Source organism: Trachymyrmex septentrionalis, unplaced genomic scaffold (genome assembly GCF_001594115.1).
Source record: "Trachymyrmex septentrionalis isolate Tsep2-gDNA-1 unplaced genomic scaffold, Tsep1.0 scaffold40, whole genome shotgun sequence".
In the NCBI taxonomy this organism is placed as follows: domain Eukaryota; kingdom Metazoa; phylum Arthropoda; class Insecta; order Hymenoptera; family Formicidae; genus Trachymyrmex; species Trachymyrmex septentrionalis.
This window is the reverse complement of record NW_017305569.1, coordinates 4,451,435-4,465,950: the sequence shown is the minus strand read 5'-3', so window position 1 is coordinate 4,465,950 and position 14,516 is coordinate 4,451,435. Positions and strand designations below refer to the sequence as shown.

The 14,516-nt window shown below is 29.6% G+C and overlaps 2 protein-coding genes across 3 annotated transcripts in view; one reads left to right on the top strand and one right to left on the bottom strand.

Annotated features, from left to right (window-relative positions):
* The window catches only part of LOC108751136, a 19,268-nt gene extending 4,887 nt beyond the window's left edge, over positions 1 to 14,381 (bottom strand). Inside the window, exons 1-12 of the mRNA XM_018491175.1 lie at positions 14,267 to 14,381; positions 14,014 to 14,161; positions 13,756 to 13,917; positions 13,521 to 13,646; positions 13,344 to 13,450; positions 12,988 to 13,204; positions 12,642 to 12,875; positions 12,145 to 12,515; positions 11,861 to 12,070; positions 3,397 to 3,615; positions 2,609 to 2,805; positions 1,889 to 2,011 (exon numbers count right to left, since the gene is read on the bottom strand). Of these exons, the coding sequence (XP_018346677.1) occupies positions 1,889 to 2,011; positions 2,609 to 2,805; positions 3,397 to 3,615; positions 11,861 to 12,070; positions 12,145 to 12,515; positions 12,642 to 12,875; positions 12,988 to 13,204; positions 13,344 to 13,450; positions 13,521 to 13,646; positions 13,756 to 13,917; positions 14,014 to 14,161; positions 14,267 to 14,361 (2,209 nt within the window). The 5' untranslated portion in view covers positions 14,362 to 14,381. The remainder of the gene's footprint in view (positions 1 to 1,888; positions 2,012 to 2,608; positions 2,806 to 3,396; positions 3,616 to 11,860; positions 12,071 to 12,144; positions 12,516 to 12,641; positions 12,876 to 12,987; positions 13,205 to 13,343; positions 13,451 to 13,520; positions 13,647 to 13,755; positions 13,918 to 14,013; positions 14,162 to 14,266) is intronic.
* Positions 7,672 to 12,241, top strand: LOC108751135 (secretory carrier-associated membrane protein 5B). Of its 2 annotated transcripts, XR_001939468.1 has the most exons (9): positions 7,672 to 7,929; positions 8,550 to 8,810; positions 9,025 to 9,088; positions 9,193 to 9,321; positions 9,499 to 9,655; positions 9,739 to 9,839; positions 9,913 to 10,040; positions 10,121 to 10,340; positions 12,169 to 12,241. XR_001939468.1 is itself a non-coding variant. In XM_018491174.1 (8 exons), the coding sequence occupies exons 1-8, from the start codon at positions 7,873 to 7,875 to the stop codon at positions 10,280 to 10,282; spliced, it is 1,059 nt and encodes a 352-aa protein (XP_018346676.1). In that variant the 5' UTR covers positions 7,672 to 7,872; the 3' UTR covers positions 10,283 to 10,522. The 2 variants fall into 2 exon arrangements, 1 of the variants encoding a protein (XP_018346676.1); XM_018491174.1 differs by lacking the exon at positions 12,169 to 12,241 and having other exon boundaries at positions 10,121 to 10,522.
* Positions 14,382 to 14,516: the final 135 nt, after the last annotated feature.

Below are 14,516 nucleotides of genomic sequence, written 5' to 3'. Positions count from 1 at the left end.
GAAAACAACATTGAACTTATATTCACAAATAAAATTAAAAGTTTTTTAATGTATTTAGAACCAGATAATTCCATTTAGATAGCAATCTTCTTTCTGTATGCATCATATAACATAAGAGAAGATTACATATTAATTTATCATAACTGACCTTAATGATTATATCTTTAACTTCCATTACAATAATTTGGCAATTAGTACATTTAGACGCAGCCTTCCGCAAACATATATATATCGAAATGAATATTTTCTTTATCGTATACATTGTTTTACGTACATTGTATTCGTAAACAAACGTGATAGAATACGAGTACAAAAATATATTTATATTTTAAATTATTTAATCTCATTAATATTAAAGTAAAATTTTTGAATTAATGTTCTCACACAATAGAGAAAAAATATAAAATATATATAAATTATTTTTAAAAGAAGTATAATACAATATGAAAAATAAAATATTTTCGAAGAAAACTTTTAAATTTAGTTATACGCCAATTTACGTTCTTAACTTTCTAAAAATATATTACTAAGCTCGATATCGCTTATCGTTTTATCCGCATTTTATGCTCTAATGGAATGAAACTCCCTTGCGACGCGGCAACGTCCGTGAAGTTAAATTATGTTAAATGGAACGTAACAGCCTTAGTTTATTATCTTTATTATCTTTAATATATTTATCAGTAATTATATGCTTTAACCTAATTAATTACATATGAAATTATTACAACAATTAGCATTGACTTTTTTATATATCAAGTTATTTTTTGTCAAATAATTATTATCTAAAGAATATTATGAAAAGAGCACCATATTTGATAAATTAATTTAAATATTGATTGCTAAGTAGCAAATTATTTATTTATATTAAAATGACTTAAATTTTTTTAATAATTTAGACATTTATACAATTCTTCAAACACAGAGTATTTGTGTGCAAAACGTAAAACAATTAACAAAAAAATATTGATAAAAATCATATCACGTTAATTTGTGAATTAAATTTTATCATGCATTATTTAATTAAGATTACTATTTCCTGCTTTTAATATTTGATAGAAGCTATTCGCGTGTGCGGTGTAAAATTCACGGTATATACATGCATGCATATTTCATCAGTCGATTTTATATACATGCAATACAGAACAATACATAACAAATTCATACATGATAAATTCTTTTCAAACGTTTCTTAAATCAACACATTTAAAATTTACAGATCACTAAAGTAAAAATGTATATAAGTTATTTAATAAAAATTTTAATAAAATATTAATGTAAAACATTGATAAATAAACAGCAAAATATAATAGCGTTAAGCTAAGATATTTATAAATAATAAAAAAGAAATAAAAAATTTTATGCAGAATAATTAAAAGTTTTATGGAAAGTATATTATAATTTTGTTTAATATTGAATATGTAATATTGAATAATATTTCACACTGTATATGTAGTCATATATTTTTTTATTAATTCAATTTTTAGACAAATACTTTTATAAATAACATTAAATTAAAAAATAAGAAAAATATGCTAACATCGTTAAACCAGAGAAATGGAAGATTTAGGGCGGTATTCATAATCCGTTTTTATTTCAAGATTGTCTTAAATAATGACTTAAATAATGTTTTAAGTAATAACTTAAAACGCTAATGCGGCCTTCTGATTGGTTCGTGATACCTCAAAGACAGAATTTAAGACGATCTTGAATATAAGAACTGATTATGAATATTGGCCTTAGACCTTTGATTTAAAAAAAGTAGTGTTTCTGTAGACTGAAATTTATGCATCTACATACATCGATCTCATACGATCATACATTCAAAAAAGCCATGATAACTGCAGGGGATGCAATTGGGTCAAGTGCACTGCACGAAAAATCGATTTACCGGCATGACAGTGAATGGCCACTCTTCCTTCTTGCACGGAAAAGGCCACAACCTTGACCATGTCCAAAAGTTTCCCCACCGTGGCGCTACCATAATCCTTTAGGGCGAAATTATAATAATAAACTGCAACAGATTTTCACGTGATCGGTAATTGAGACAGCTTGATGTTAAAACTTTTCTGTGGTAATAGGAAATAAGTGACAGCAAAATTATTTTGGAACATTTTCTTCCTCTCTATAGATATACACTTTTGCTGCATTGCATGTTATATTGTGAAGCTCTTCGATCTAACTGGTGGTTGTTAGGATCGAGGGAGAAACGCTTCCACACGATTCTAACATGCGTTTAACACAAGGATAAACTCCCCTTCTATTTTCACTATTATCGTTGCTAATTTGGCAATAACATAATATTGATTTAAGTAAATGGCTTTTTAAACAGGGCATTATTTGCAATGTACTGATAGTGGGAATGATTTTCATTGAAACACTAACATTGCTTTGATTTATCCATCAATGAAAAAAGTATTAAAAATAAATATAATAGTAATTTAAAAATTCAAGAAAATTATTAAGTTATAAATTATCTAAAATAAATTTGATTTGTTTTTATTTCAAAAATATACTATTAATATAAAAAACAGAATCAACGTTTTTAAATTGTTCTCAATGACTAAAAAATAAACACTGCGAACTTTCAGTAAATATTTTTAATACTTACTATCATTTTTCATAAAAATGTTGGGATCATATGTAAAACCGCTCTCTTCTAGCGGACCACCGCAACTTGCGTGTTCGCCTGGTGTTTGCAGATTTATTATGGTTTTTATATTCCACCCTTGAAATTGGGCAATTATATCTTTTTTTATTATCTGTGTGGTATTGGGTCGTGCCATCGCAAGGACATCATCAGTTACCCTAAAACATTTAAATGTGATTAAACTATTTAGATCAAAAACTGATACAAAAACTGGTAACGATATACAATAACAAGTTTCTGATTATAATGTTAATTATTTATGACGATGTAACAAACTATTATATTAATGTGCCAAATGTACATTTGAATAAATCAAATTTAAATAAATATTCGGTGCTGTTGAGGGATACTTCGACAGAATGTCAATAATAAGACGGTTCAAATATACAGCATATGTCTTCATGTCGACATAAATTATTGAACGAGTTATGAATATTGTCGAGTGATATTTAGAATAGTTCAAGACTATATATAAAAGCGAATGAATACATATTTATCAAATAATAACATAGTTGGTTACTAGATTTACGGTAGTTGATAATTGATATTTTTTAAAAGTCTAACCTTATATATACAAAACATTGATCAAAGTTATTTTATTAACAATTTATTTTAAAAAATAGTATTTAGTAAAAAATAGTGGTATTTATTTAAAAATATTGGCGAAACATTGTTTTTGCTCATTATTGAGTAATTACTTTTTATTTTCGTTATTCAATTAAACTTTAATGAATAGCTTTAGTGCTCACCAATGCGAAAAGATATTCTGTATTGCCATGTGAATAGCCGGCCAGGCTTTTGGATTTTCATACTTGCATCTGGATCCGCCGCAAAAAATAGCACACTGTATAGCCTGTGGTGTAAATTTTCGCAAATTTTCCGAAAGTTTATTGTATCCCGCCTGAACCTGACAAGCATCCGTTTGCCCTCCTTGAAGTCCCGCCGGTACCAACGAGCTTACATCCATTCTACAATCGAATAAAAATCTGGATAGAAACAATAGTAATTTACTTTATAAAAAATTTAGGACGAGTTCCGAAATCTATGATAAATTTATAAACTTTAAGAAAAGGAATTTTTAGAGCCTACTGCATTTTTATTACATATATATTTTGGCATGAGTAACAATTGTGCGTCGATATATCATCCTTCCGGATGCGTTTCATCTAACATAAAGTTACAACATGGTCTCTTGTAAATTTATGTAATAATTGCAACATAAATTTTTATTAACGGTTTATAAAAAAAAATTTTTTTTAATTAAATATGAGTGTAAGGCAATATTGTGTAATATTATATATATACATCTGCGAAAATATTCACGTCCTTTTCATCCATCTCATAGCCAAGCACGAAAGTAACAATTGTTCTTATTAATCACTCTTGTTTATCCACTATCACGGATTTAAGTACACGCGATGCGAGTTTAACGTATTGTCTAATGTAAAAAGAAAAAAAAAGCAGTTAACACGGTAGGATAAGCACATAGCGACTGGCAGTTCCGCTACCATAACATCGCTTTATCTGTTATTGAATCGCAAGAGTTGCGCGTGCGTCAGGCATGGTAGTAAATCATATTGTCATTCTTATATGTACAGCGTTTGTACGAATATTCGAAGTACTGTAAGCGTGTAATTTAACACACGATACTAAGGTGCATTGACCTTTCGGTGCATGACATTAAAGAATTAAGATTGCATGTGATACCTTTTTTTTTTAAATCACTCAGGTACATAAAACAGAAATTTTAGTTAAAATCATTAAAATTATATTTATTATTAAGAAATTATTAAAATATACAATAAATACTTAGAAAAACATTTATGCTTATTACACATACATATACATACATTGTTAATAAATATTTTTATGCCTTTCAATTTAAAAATAATATCAGTTTTTTTCTGTACATCGTGAATATTCTTCAATTCAAAATTCTGAATAGGAAATACAGTTTTTCAATCCAATTTCATTCAATTGAATCTAATTGCATTTGGATTAAATCCAATTAAATGCAATTGTAAAAAAGTTTTCACTATTTAAAATATATATTCGGATAAAATTTTCAGATAAAATTTCAATCCATTTTAATCCATTTTCGTTTACTGGAGTCATTAAAACATTAATTATCAATTCAATAAAGAACAGTCCGCTCCTCGGACTAGCACTTATATTGGCACTAACCATTTTTTTATTTCATCCGCTATAATTTTGAGATCAATCAAGATAAAAATCAAACATCATATTAAGGGGATGGAGCGACGGCTGAATCCCCAATGTGCTGAATATTCCAGAATAGTAAAAGAATCATCATAGAATGTGCCAATGTTGTTAAAAGTTGAAATGTTTAGAATATTGTATGAATATTTCTTGTATATCATGAAAATCGCGAGCGACCGAGCAGTATATATATATATATATATATCTCCGCAGAAAGAGACAAAAATAATTGACTATGCTCGGTTAATTTCTTACGATTTACGGTTTGTGACTCTACTGTAGAACTGGTTTCATCTGACAATCGCAAAAATTTCAACTGTTCGAATTTCTGTATGCTGTAATCTGGCATTACGAATAAATGCAAGAATTTTTGATTCAAAAATTTAATTTTTCTAAATTAATTTATATGTGTTATGCACGTAATTGTTGCAAATTTTCGCAATTCGACAATGATATCTTGGTAATTCGTAACAACTCTATAATAATTAAAATTTTAGTTATTATGAATAATCGAGAATTCATTTTTGTAAAATTGTTACAAATCATCACGTCATTATCAAATGAATGCATAGTGGGCATTTCCAACAATTATGCATATATAAGTAAATTTTAAGAAGTCAAATCTTTAATGTTTTTTATTTTTTTTTAAATACCAAGATGAAATGTTACAGAAGTGCATGCAGCTCAAATTACTGTAACAGAATACCAGCGCAAATATACAGCTCTTTAGGAAATTAAGTCCTGAAAATGCATTACTTATACTTTATTAAATCATTACAACTTGTTCAAACAATAGTAATGATTAAAAAATCATTTTAGAAAGAAAATGTTATCTAGATTTTAGATGCAATTAAAAAAAATTGCAAAAAAATTTTGTTTCCTTCGTTCACATCATTAAAATTGAAATTTATTTTTTTATTTTTCAAGGTTCATTTAAAATTGCCGTTTGTAGCAAAATCATTGCAGAGACACAAGATTTGAATTAAGTATTTAAAAAAATGAGGTTTCACGCTTTTTTAAACACCATTCTACAACCATTTTTCATAAAGATACGCAATTTTAAATTTGCTCCTTTTTAGCGATAATTTTAAATAATCGCTAAATTAATTATTCTTAATAGTGTACATATGTATATATACATATATCAATGACAATGTTAATCAATATTTAGTAAAAGAAAAATTATGTAAACGTAAGTATATACATATTATATATACAATTATATTTATCTTGACATCTACAATTTGTGAATGTATAGCAGGACTCGAATCACATCAATTTTCAACACACGCGACTTTATCAGCAGTGATAAATAATGTGATACGTAGTTCACATTATTTTATGAAAATGATGTTGGTGCCGCCAGTGTACAAGCGTTTTCGAGCATCACACGAAAAAGGCCTGGACGGTTGCTCTCAGGTTTCTCTTTAGTTCTGTTATAGGTTGTAGGGTCTCTGATCTTCAGGTTTGAGAACGTATCATACCCTGTGTATCATACATAGGTATTCTATGATACTGAAATATGATACTACTTCACTTTCATACGTTTATGTATTATACGTTACATAACCTCATTTTTTAATCCGATGATCTCATTTAGATGTTTTGGACTGGCAAAACAAATTTACATTTTACTGCGATATCAACAATTTGAAATACAACAATATCCCAGCAAACGAGAATGGATTAAAATTTTTTTTTTATCCGAATGCGTATTTTAAATAGCAAATACTTTTTTTGGATTTAATTGGAGTTAATTGGATTCAATTGGATACAATTGGATTGAAAAACTGCATTTCCTATTTAAAATTTTGAATAGAGAGAGAAACATATTCACAATGCACAGAGCTAATATTATTTTTAGATTGAAAGGATAAAGATATGCTCCATGCAATTCCTATAAATAAATAAAAATGCATTCAAGATTGAAAAGCATTCATTTTAACATTCGTGAATCAATATTTCTGAAAATCTGAATCCATTTCAATTCATTCTCATTTGCTGGGATGTAATTATGAAAATTAATTAGAAAATTTTGGCGTAATCAGATTAGATGTACTTTCAAATTAAATACACGCGATAAGAGCAAAAGTTACAATGAAATACTAATATTATTGTATTCCAAATTCATGTATGTATTACACTTCTCAGCAAACGAAAACGGATTGAAATAAATTGAAATGGATTCAAATTTTCAGAAATATTAATTCACGAATGTTAAAATGAATACTTTTTAATCTTGAATGCATTTTTATTCATTTATAGGAATTGCATGGAGCATATATCTCTATGCCTTTCAATCTAAAAATAATATTAGCTTGTTCTGTGCATTGTGAATACTGTTTAATTCAAAATTTTGAATAGAAAATGCAGTTTTTCAATCCAATTGCATCTAATTGAATCCAATTAAATAAAAAAAAAGTATTCTATTTCTCGCTATTTAAAATACGCGCGCGCATTCGGATAGAAAAAAATTTCAATCCATTTTAATCCATTCTCGTTTGTTGGGTTTTCAATATTATTTTCTTTCCGTTTTTTATTTGCAAACTACATTTTTAATAAAACTGGAAAGTTTTTGGAGTTGTTTCAAATCAGCAATATATTTCAAAACTTTAAAAACCTAAAAATATTGTTTTTTAGTCAATAAAATTAATAAATTAGACGTTAGAGTTATGTTAAAGGTATCATACAAGTTTGATACATATTCTACGTATGATACGCATTCATACGTATCATACGTACCAAACTTCCAGAATGTACATCAAACCCAACTAACCCGATCCTGTTGGTCTCTAGTATTGAGTTCGCATAGACTATGGAACTATAGTGAGGGACGTAGATCGAAATAAATGGCTGCTGCCACGGCGTCACCGTCAGTCACCGTACGTAAAGGTGGAATTATGGCTCGTCAGGTTTAGGCAGATTTAGATAAGATTAATTGAGTATTATCAAAATCGTGCGAGCGTTTCGACCGCGTAACATCGGTGCAAGAACGAGGAGGAGAGATGTCCGGCTTTGACGAGAATCCCTTCGGGGAGCCTACGATTAACGATCCCTTCTCGGTGAGTATAGCGTTTATCTCATGTGTGTGACAGTGACGAAAATGAAACACGCAGAACTGTGCTCCAATATTGCTCGCATATCTGTCAAAATGCTCTGAGGCGTAAATCGGTTTTTAGTCTCGTTGATATTCGCTTTTGTTAAAAGTCAATAAGATTCATCGAACGATTTTGCGCCGTAACTTAAACGCTCCGCTAAAGATTATTGTATGTGTCATCATTCTAATGTCGGCATAATTTGCCCGCGTAACTTTTCCTTATTCTTATCGAGAACGAGAGAAAAGTCGATATTTATAAAATCTAATTTTGTAAATACATAGTTGTATGTTTTATCTGTGTTACGCTTTATATATTTAATAATATTATATTTTGTACGTAATTTTGTGTCATTATGATAAAGTGTACTATTCTAATATTATTGCGTTCGATTATAATTCGAGTTAAAATTCTGTTTCGAAGTGATTCAAATAAAGTATCTTTTTTTGAATAATTTATTTGAATATGTTTCTTTGTATATCCTGTAATATGACAAATATATATAAAAGAATAAAGAAGGAAGATAAGATAAGAGATTTTATTAAAAGATTGAAGAATGTCAATGTATATGTTTTAACACATAATAGGATCCAGCGATACGAAGAGCAGTAACTTCTACACCCGCTAGTAGAGGCCTTGAAGATTATAATCCTTTTGCCGAACAAGGTACTCAAGGAACTACACAAGTCAGAGGAGCAGTAAATCCACCAATCTATGGAGGAGTCGGTGCAACACAGCAACCTGCTACGCTTCAACCTACTAATCAAGAAGCACCTCCACCTGCATATGCTCGTACTCCCCAACAAACAGTTAATGCAGCACTTGGAAACATGTCACCTCCAGCAGATGTAAATTTATATTAAAATACTTATTTCAATATATTTCATGTACTTGTAGAGTATATATAAAATGCCTTTTAAAAACTCTGTTCTTTTCAGCTGATTTTGCATCGTTCATCTGTTTTTATTTTGTATTTTGATTTTTATTTTCTTCCTTTTTCTCCAACATGCACAGAAAAAGAAGACCAAAGATCAGATAATAGAAATTATTCAAATGTTTTAGCAACGGGCAGAATCGGAATGGAAAGCGAGGGCGGAAGAAGAAATGAGAAATACCCCGTACTATCGTTAGTAGTTATATTACTGTGTATTTAATATTACTGACATAATACTTTACTTTACAATTTTTAATATGTAAAATGCTTTACGTACTTATTTCTTGGTATTTTAGCAAGACGAAATAATTGGCCGCCATTACCAGACAAGTGTTGTTTCCAACCATGCTTTTACCAAGATATTGATGTGGAAATTCATACAGATTTTCAAAAGACAGTGAGGCAATTGTACTATCTGTGGATGTGTAAGTTTAATTGTATGCGAGATTGGAATCGCGCTGTCGTGTCATTTTATCTTTTTACATATACTAAACAATGAAGATAGAATGACAATAGTCGAAAGCGTACTTCTCGAACGCTATTTTATATTTATTAATATTTATTTATGTATGGATAATACTATTTAATAATATTGTTTGTAGTTCATGGCTTTGTTCTGCTGTTGAATGTAATTGGAGGATTTGTCTTAATGCTGTGTGGCCAGGGTTTCTCAGCCTTCGGTTTGGCTATCTTGTATCTCATACTCTTCACCCCATTCTCCTTTATGTGCTGGTTTAGACCAGCATATAGGGCTTTTAAGTAAATTCACTTAACATTATTTGGGATATTAGGAATCTGATGAAATACAGAAATTAAAAATAAATCTTGTTTTAATATTTCAGAAATGACAGCTCTTTCAATTTTATGGTCTTTTTCTTTGTCTTCTTCTTTCAATTAATTGTCACCGGCATCCAAGCTATAGGCATTCCTGGTGCTGGAACATATTAATATATTTGTACTTAATTTTATGTACAATATGCAAGCATTTGTACAAATATAAATATTTCTATTTTTCAGTGGCATAATTACAGCAATTAGTATGTTTGATGCAACGGCCAAAGGTGTTTTTGTCGGTCTTATTATGCTCTTTGTCGCCATTTGTTTTCTTCTTGCGGCAGGTGGTGATCTCTTACTGCTTACTAAGGTATAGTATATATACATAGATGAAAGAGTGAAGATTAAATGATATTGATCACAATAAAATAAAAATGAGACTATTTTTAGATCCATCGCATTTATCGTACCTCCGATGCGAGTGTTACGAAGGCGCAGCAAGAATTTGCTACAACATTTTTGCGAAACGAGCATGTGCAAAATGCTGCGAGCAATGTTGCGGCGAGTGCAGTTCGCTCGCAGATGGCTAACGCTAGCCAACCACGCTACTAAATAATTCTATCATTTATTTGTCCTACAAAAAACACTATGTTCTGGCTTTCATCATTCAGTAAGTGGATAGATCTCATTAGTTCCACTACTTATGGATTATACAAAACGATATTATCATAGAATATTGCAAATTTTATTCTTACAATGAAATTCTGCAATATACTTGAAAAATTATACTTCACGATCGAATTTATTCTCTGATGTGTACGCTAATTAACGTTAATAATGCAGTTAATACTGCAAATTATTTCGAAGTATCAATGAATATTCTAAAGAAATTTTTCGAAAATAGTATGAATTTTGTTTTCAACTATAATATTTTTGTTGAAAGAAAATTATACATACATATAACATTTTTATATGTAAGTTTGATGTATTAATTTGTATTGCCGTTTATTTATGAGATCTTCAAATTAGGTTATATGAAGTGAGTGAGCTCTTGATAATCATATCGATCATATCATCATGATTTAATTATTATATAATTGCTTATATTTACTAGCTTTCATATTTTAGTGGCACAGTCTCATAACATTGTGATCATATTATAAGTTATGAAAGTAATTAAATTTATTCAAAGTCCAAATAATTACAAGTTTGAACTGAACATAATTTGATTCATATTTGTTGAATGTTAATATAAACGCTAATTTACTTATAAATATTCACTTACAAATAATTTTCTTATAACCTTGTTAAACCCTATACATTCCTATTTTTACGCAATATGTTAAATCATTTTATTATGACTGTTGTTTCTCAAACAACTATTGTTCTTATTCAAACGAACACATATGTTAACGATAAAAAAGTTGGATTTTACTGAAAATTGTATAAATTTGTAAAATAATTTTATAATTTTTCTAATCAAAGCGTTAAAAAATGTTATTTGTTGAAACTGAAATATATTATGATTTTTATTTGTATTTCTTCACAACATATTATAATGATAATAAATATATATAAATATAACTGAAATTGTTAAAAATAATCTTTACAAAAATAATCACGAATATCAAATATTTTCTATGTGGAATCATCAAATGTGATAAATCTTATAATGATTATTAAGTTTAATAGATATTTATCATGAAAATATTAAATTAAAAATAAATTGATTTTTATTTCTGATTATATAACATACATATTGGCAAGTTTATATGTATGATTCCAGTTCCTGTAAATTAAACTTTTTGAGTAAGTCTTTTGCTGTAAGAAAACATTGTCATGTTAGTATCGTATAAAAGAATGCTAAAATATTTCTTATTCATTTCGTGAATTATTTAATATAAATATACCTTTTAAACGATATGTTGCTACTGGATCTGTTGGAAATGGACAACCGGCATCAGAACTATTTACTAATGTGGTTCCAACCAATTCTGCTGCAGTCACAGCATCAATGACTTCTACTTTAGTTCGGTACATGAGTTTAGCGTGGCCCTCAGCTAATCTGAAGACATTGTCCAATAATGTTATCGTAGATTGCGATAATTGAAATTGAGTCAAGACAACGTTCGAAAAAGAGATGTTTCGATTAGTGATGACTAATTTAAATGATTGTTTTTTTCGTTTTACCTGATAAGACTATCTAAAAGTCGCACTGTTGTTCTCTCAGGCCTTCTTTGTGGGTCTGATCTATGATGAAGATAAGTTGCACTGAGTATCTTCTGTGCCTCTTCGGTTAGTACTGGTTTTAATGTATGTACGTGTGTGAAATATTCGCAGAGAGTCTCTTCTGACCACAAGCCCGTTAAATTTAAAGGACCCATAAATGTTTCAGAATATCTATAATATTTTATGTTTTATTATTATGAATGATATTGATTGTGTAAAAAAAAAGCAAATGCGAATATTATTACGAATTATTTTCTTCGTCTTCACAGGCAGCTTTCAAAATGTGACTCGACGCCAACTTATCCCATTCGGGATTTCTAGTGTCTTTCAAAAGAAGAATCAGATCGAAGCGCGACAAAAGAGGATTTCCTAAGCAGGTCTTCCATTCATCGCCCGTAAAACATCCACCGTCCGGATTGATAGCTGCAATAACGGAACAGCGGCTGTTTAATGTGCTCACCATGCCGGCTTTGGCGATGGAGATTGTTTGCTGTTCCATTGCTTCGTGTACAGAGGTTCTATCATGAGAACTCATTGTCGTGAACTCATCCACACAACACACACCTCCGTCTGCAAGCACTAAAGCCCCTGCCTCTAAATGCCAACCGTCCGAATCCTGTAATGAATCTCTCGCAATAAATTTCTCTTTCTATCTCTCTTTCTCTTTCTCACTCATTTAATAAATGATTTCTTAATTAAAAACGGTGAATGAAAATAAAGCATTTAATATGTAGGTACTAACTCTGACAGCAGCTGCTGTAAGTCCAGCGGCAGTACTTCCAACGCCGGTTGTAAAGACAGATCGTGTAGTCAATCGAGAAGCAATACGAAGTAATTGCGATTTGCCGGTGCCAGGATCCCCAACTAGAAGAAGATGAGGCTCACCTCTTATACGCGTTCCTGTTTCATTAGTTTTTGCCACACCACCACACATAACAACAGCTAACGCTAATTTCGCGATATACATCCCATATAACTGTAATATAATTAAAGAAGAAATATGTTACATTTATTAAAATGTTTTTGATGTTGATGTAAAATATTAAATGTATATTATTCTATGTAATATTTAAGAATATTGAATATACTTGTGGACAAATAGAGGCGAGAATATTGTCTCTGCCAGATAATGCATTATTTCTATAATGTTCCCAATATGCTGTAAATGTATCTTTTATTTCTGTTGTAGAGAATGTTGCTTCTGAGATTTTCCTGCGTATAGAAATGCTATTTGCCATCAGAAATGTCGTAGCTTCTGCGCGTTGACCAACCTTTAATTTACCCCATTTTCGTATAACTACTCCACTACAAATATTTTTATATTTGTAATTGAAGCTAATTGCTAAATCAAATTTTATTTTAATAATTATAATATTGATATTTTTCTTACGTTATAACAATTATATATATATTAATAAAATATAAAAATATATAATTTATAAACCTGATATCTACATTATCTCCAGGTCTACATTTGTCAACAAGATCATCTAATAATACTACTTCCAGACCCACTGAATAATAATTCCTTGCATCTGTTTTGCATTGGTCCTGTTTATATAATATTGTTCAAGTAAAGAATAATACATATTGTAATCGGAAAATTCTTTTATGTCCATACCCGAATCTTCATTTCTTGGTAATCAGAGCAATCCTCTTGTTCTAAAGACGTTGAAGCAGTCAAATTTTGAGAACGACATGATTGACATTGTTTGATATTCCTAAATGTTTGTTTTTCCCATTCTAGCTATAAGGAAAAAAGTTAAGAATAAGATTATTATGTGTATATTAACTTTAAATTATAATTTGCTGTTATTTCATATTGTATTTTTTTGTTAAACATAAAATTTACTTACTTTGACTACATTAATATGTTTGCATTTTCTACAGATGAAACGTTTTTTCATTTTCATAATTGTGGGTTGAGACATGCGTACTACAATTCCAGATGTCGAAACTAGCTCACCGATTTGACCTATATCCATTTTTATTGGTACTGCAGTAACTCGAATATGAACCTGCATATGAATATTCATATATATGTCAAAATAAAAATGATTACTTTAAGTAATGCATAATTTATATGTAGTAACTAATAAAATAAAGACTCGTACTCTCATCTTTACTATTTGCTCATTATCAGGTTTACATAATTGTTCCTGAGCTTTTACTGCTGCCTCGTCACATAGTGGTAAATAATGTCTAGGATTGCGTAAGATTTTCTGTGCATTCTCTGCATCAGCTTCAAATAATGACACAAAACTAAAAAGTTAAAATAAGAATGCTACTACGGAATTACCCTTTGATACATTTAAGAAATTACACAATAATAAGATATATCTCTGCTAACCTAGCAAAATAACTTACTTTACGTATATTGAATAGAATAAATGGTCCTCTGTAGCATTTAAAATGTCCTCCAAGTCTTTCGTGTGGTGTTTCAAAAGATAGTCTTCAAGCATATTGACAGTTCACAGTAAAATATCACTAATATTTAATCCGAAGATATATCTCAAGCAATTACAAGTAGCGCACGTGGTTATCTTCCCGCCAAATGATTTCAGGTAAAGTCAGGTTAAGCTAGTTATTCTCCTCTCTCTCTCTCTCTCTCTCCCTC

Bases quoted from the DNA above. Each gene is read 5' to 3' on its own strand.
- LOC108751135 (XM_018491174.1), top strand. From the start codon at position 7,873: ATGTCCGGCTTTGACGAGAATCCCTTCGGGGAGCCTACGATTAACGAT. The intron at 8,811-9,024 runs GTAAATTTATAT...CAAATGTTTTAG, and splicing joins ACATGTCACCTCCAGCAGAT to CAACGGGCAGAATCGGAATG. The intron at 9,322-9,498 runs GTAAGTTTAATT...TATTGTTTGTAG, and splicing joins ATTGTACTATCTGTGGATGT to TTCATGGCTTTGTTCTGCTG.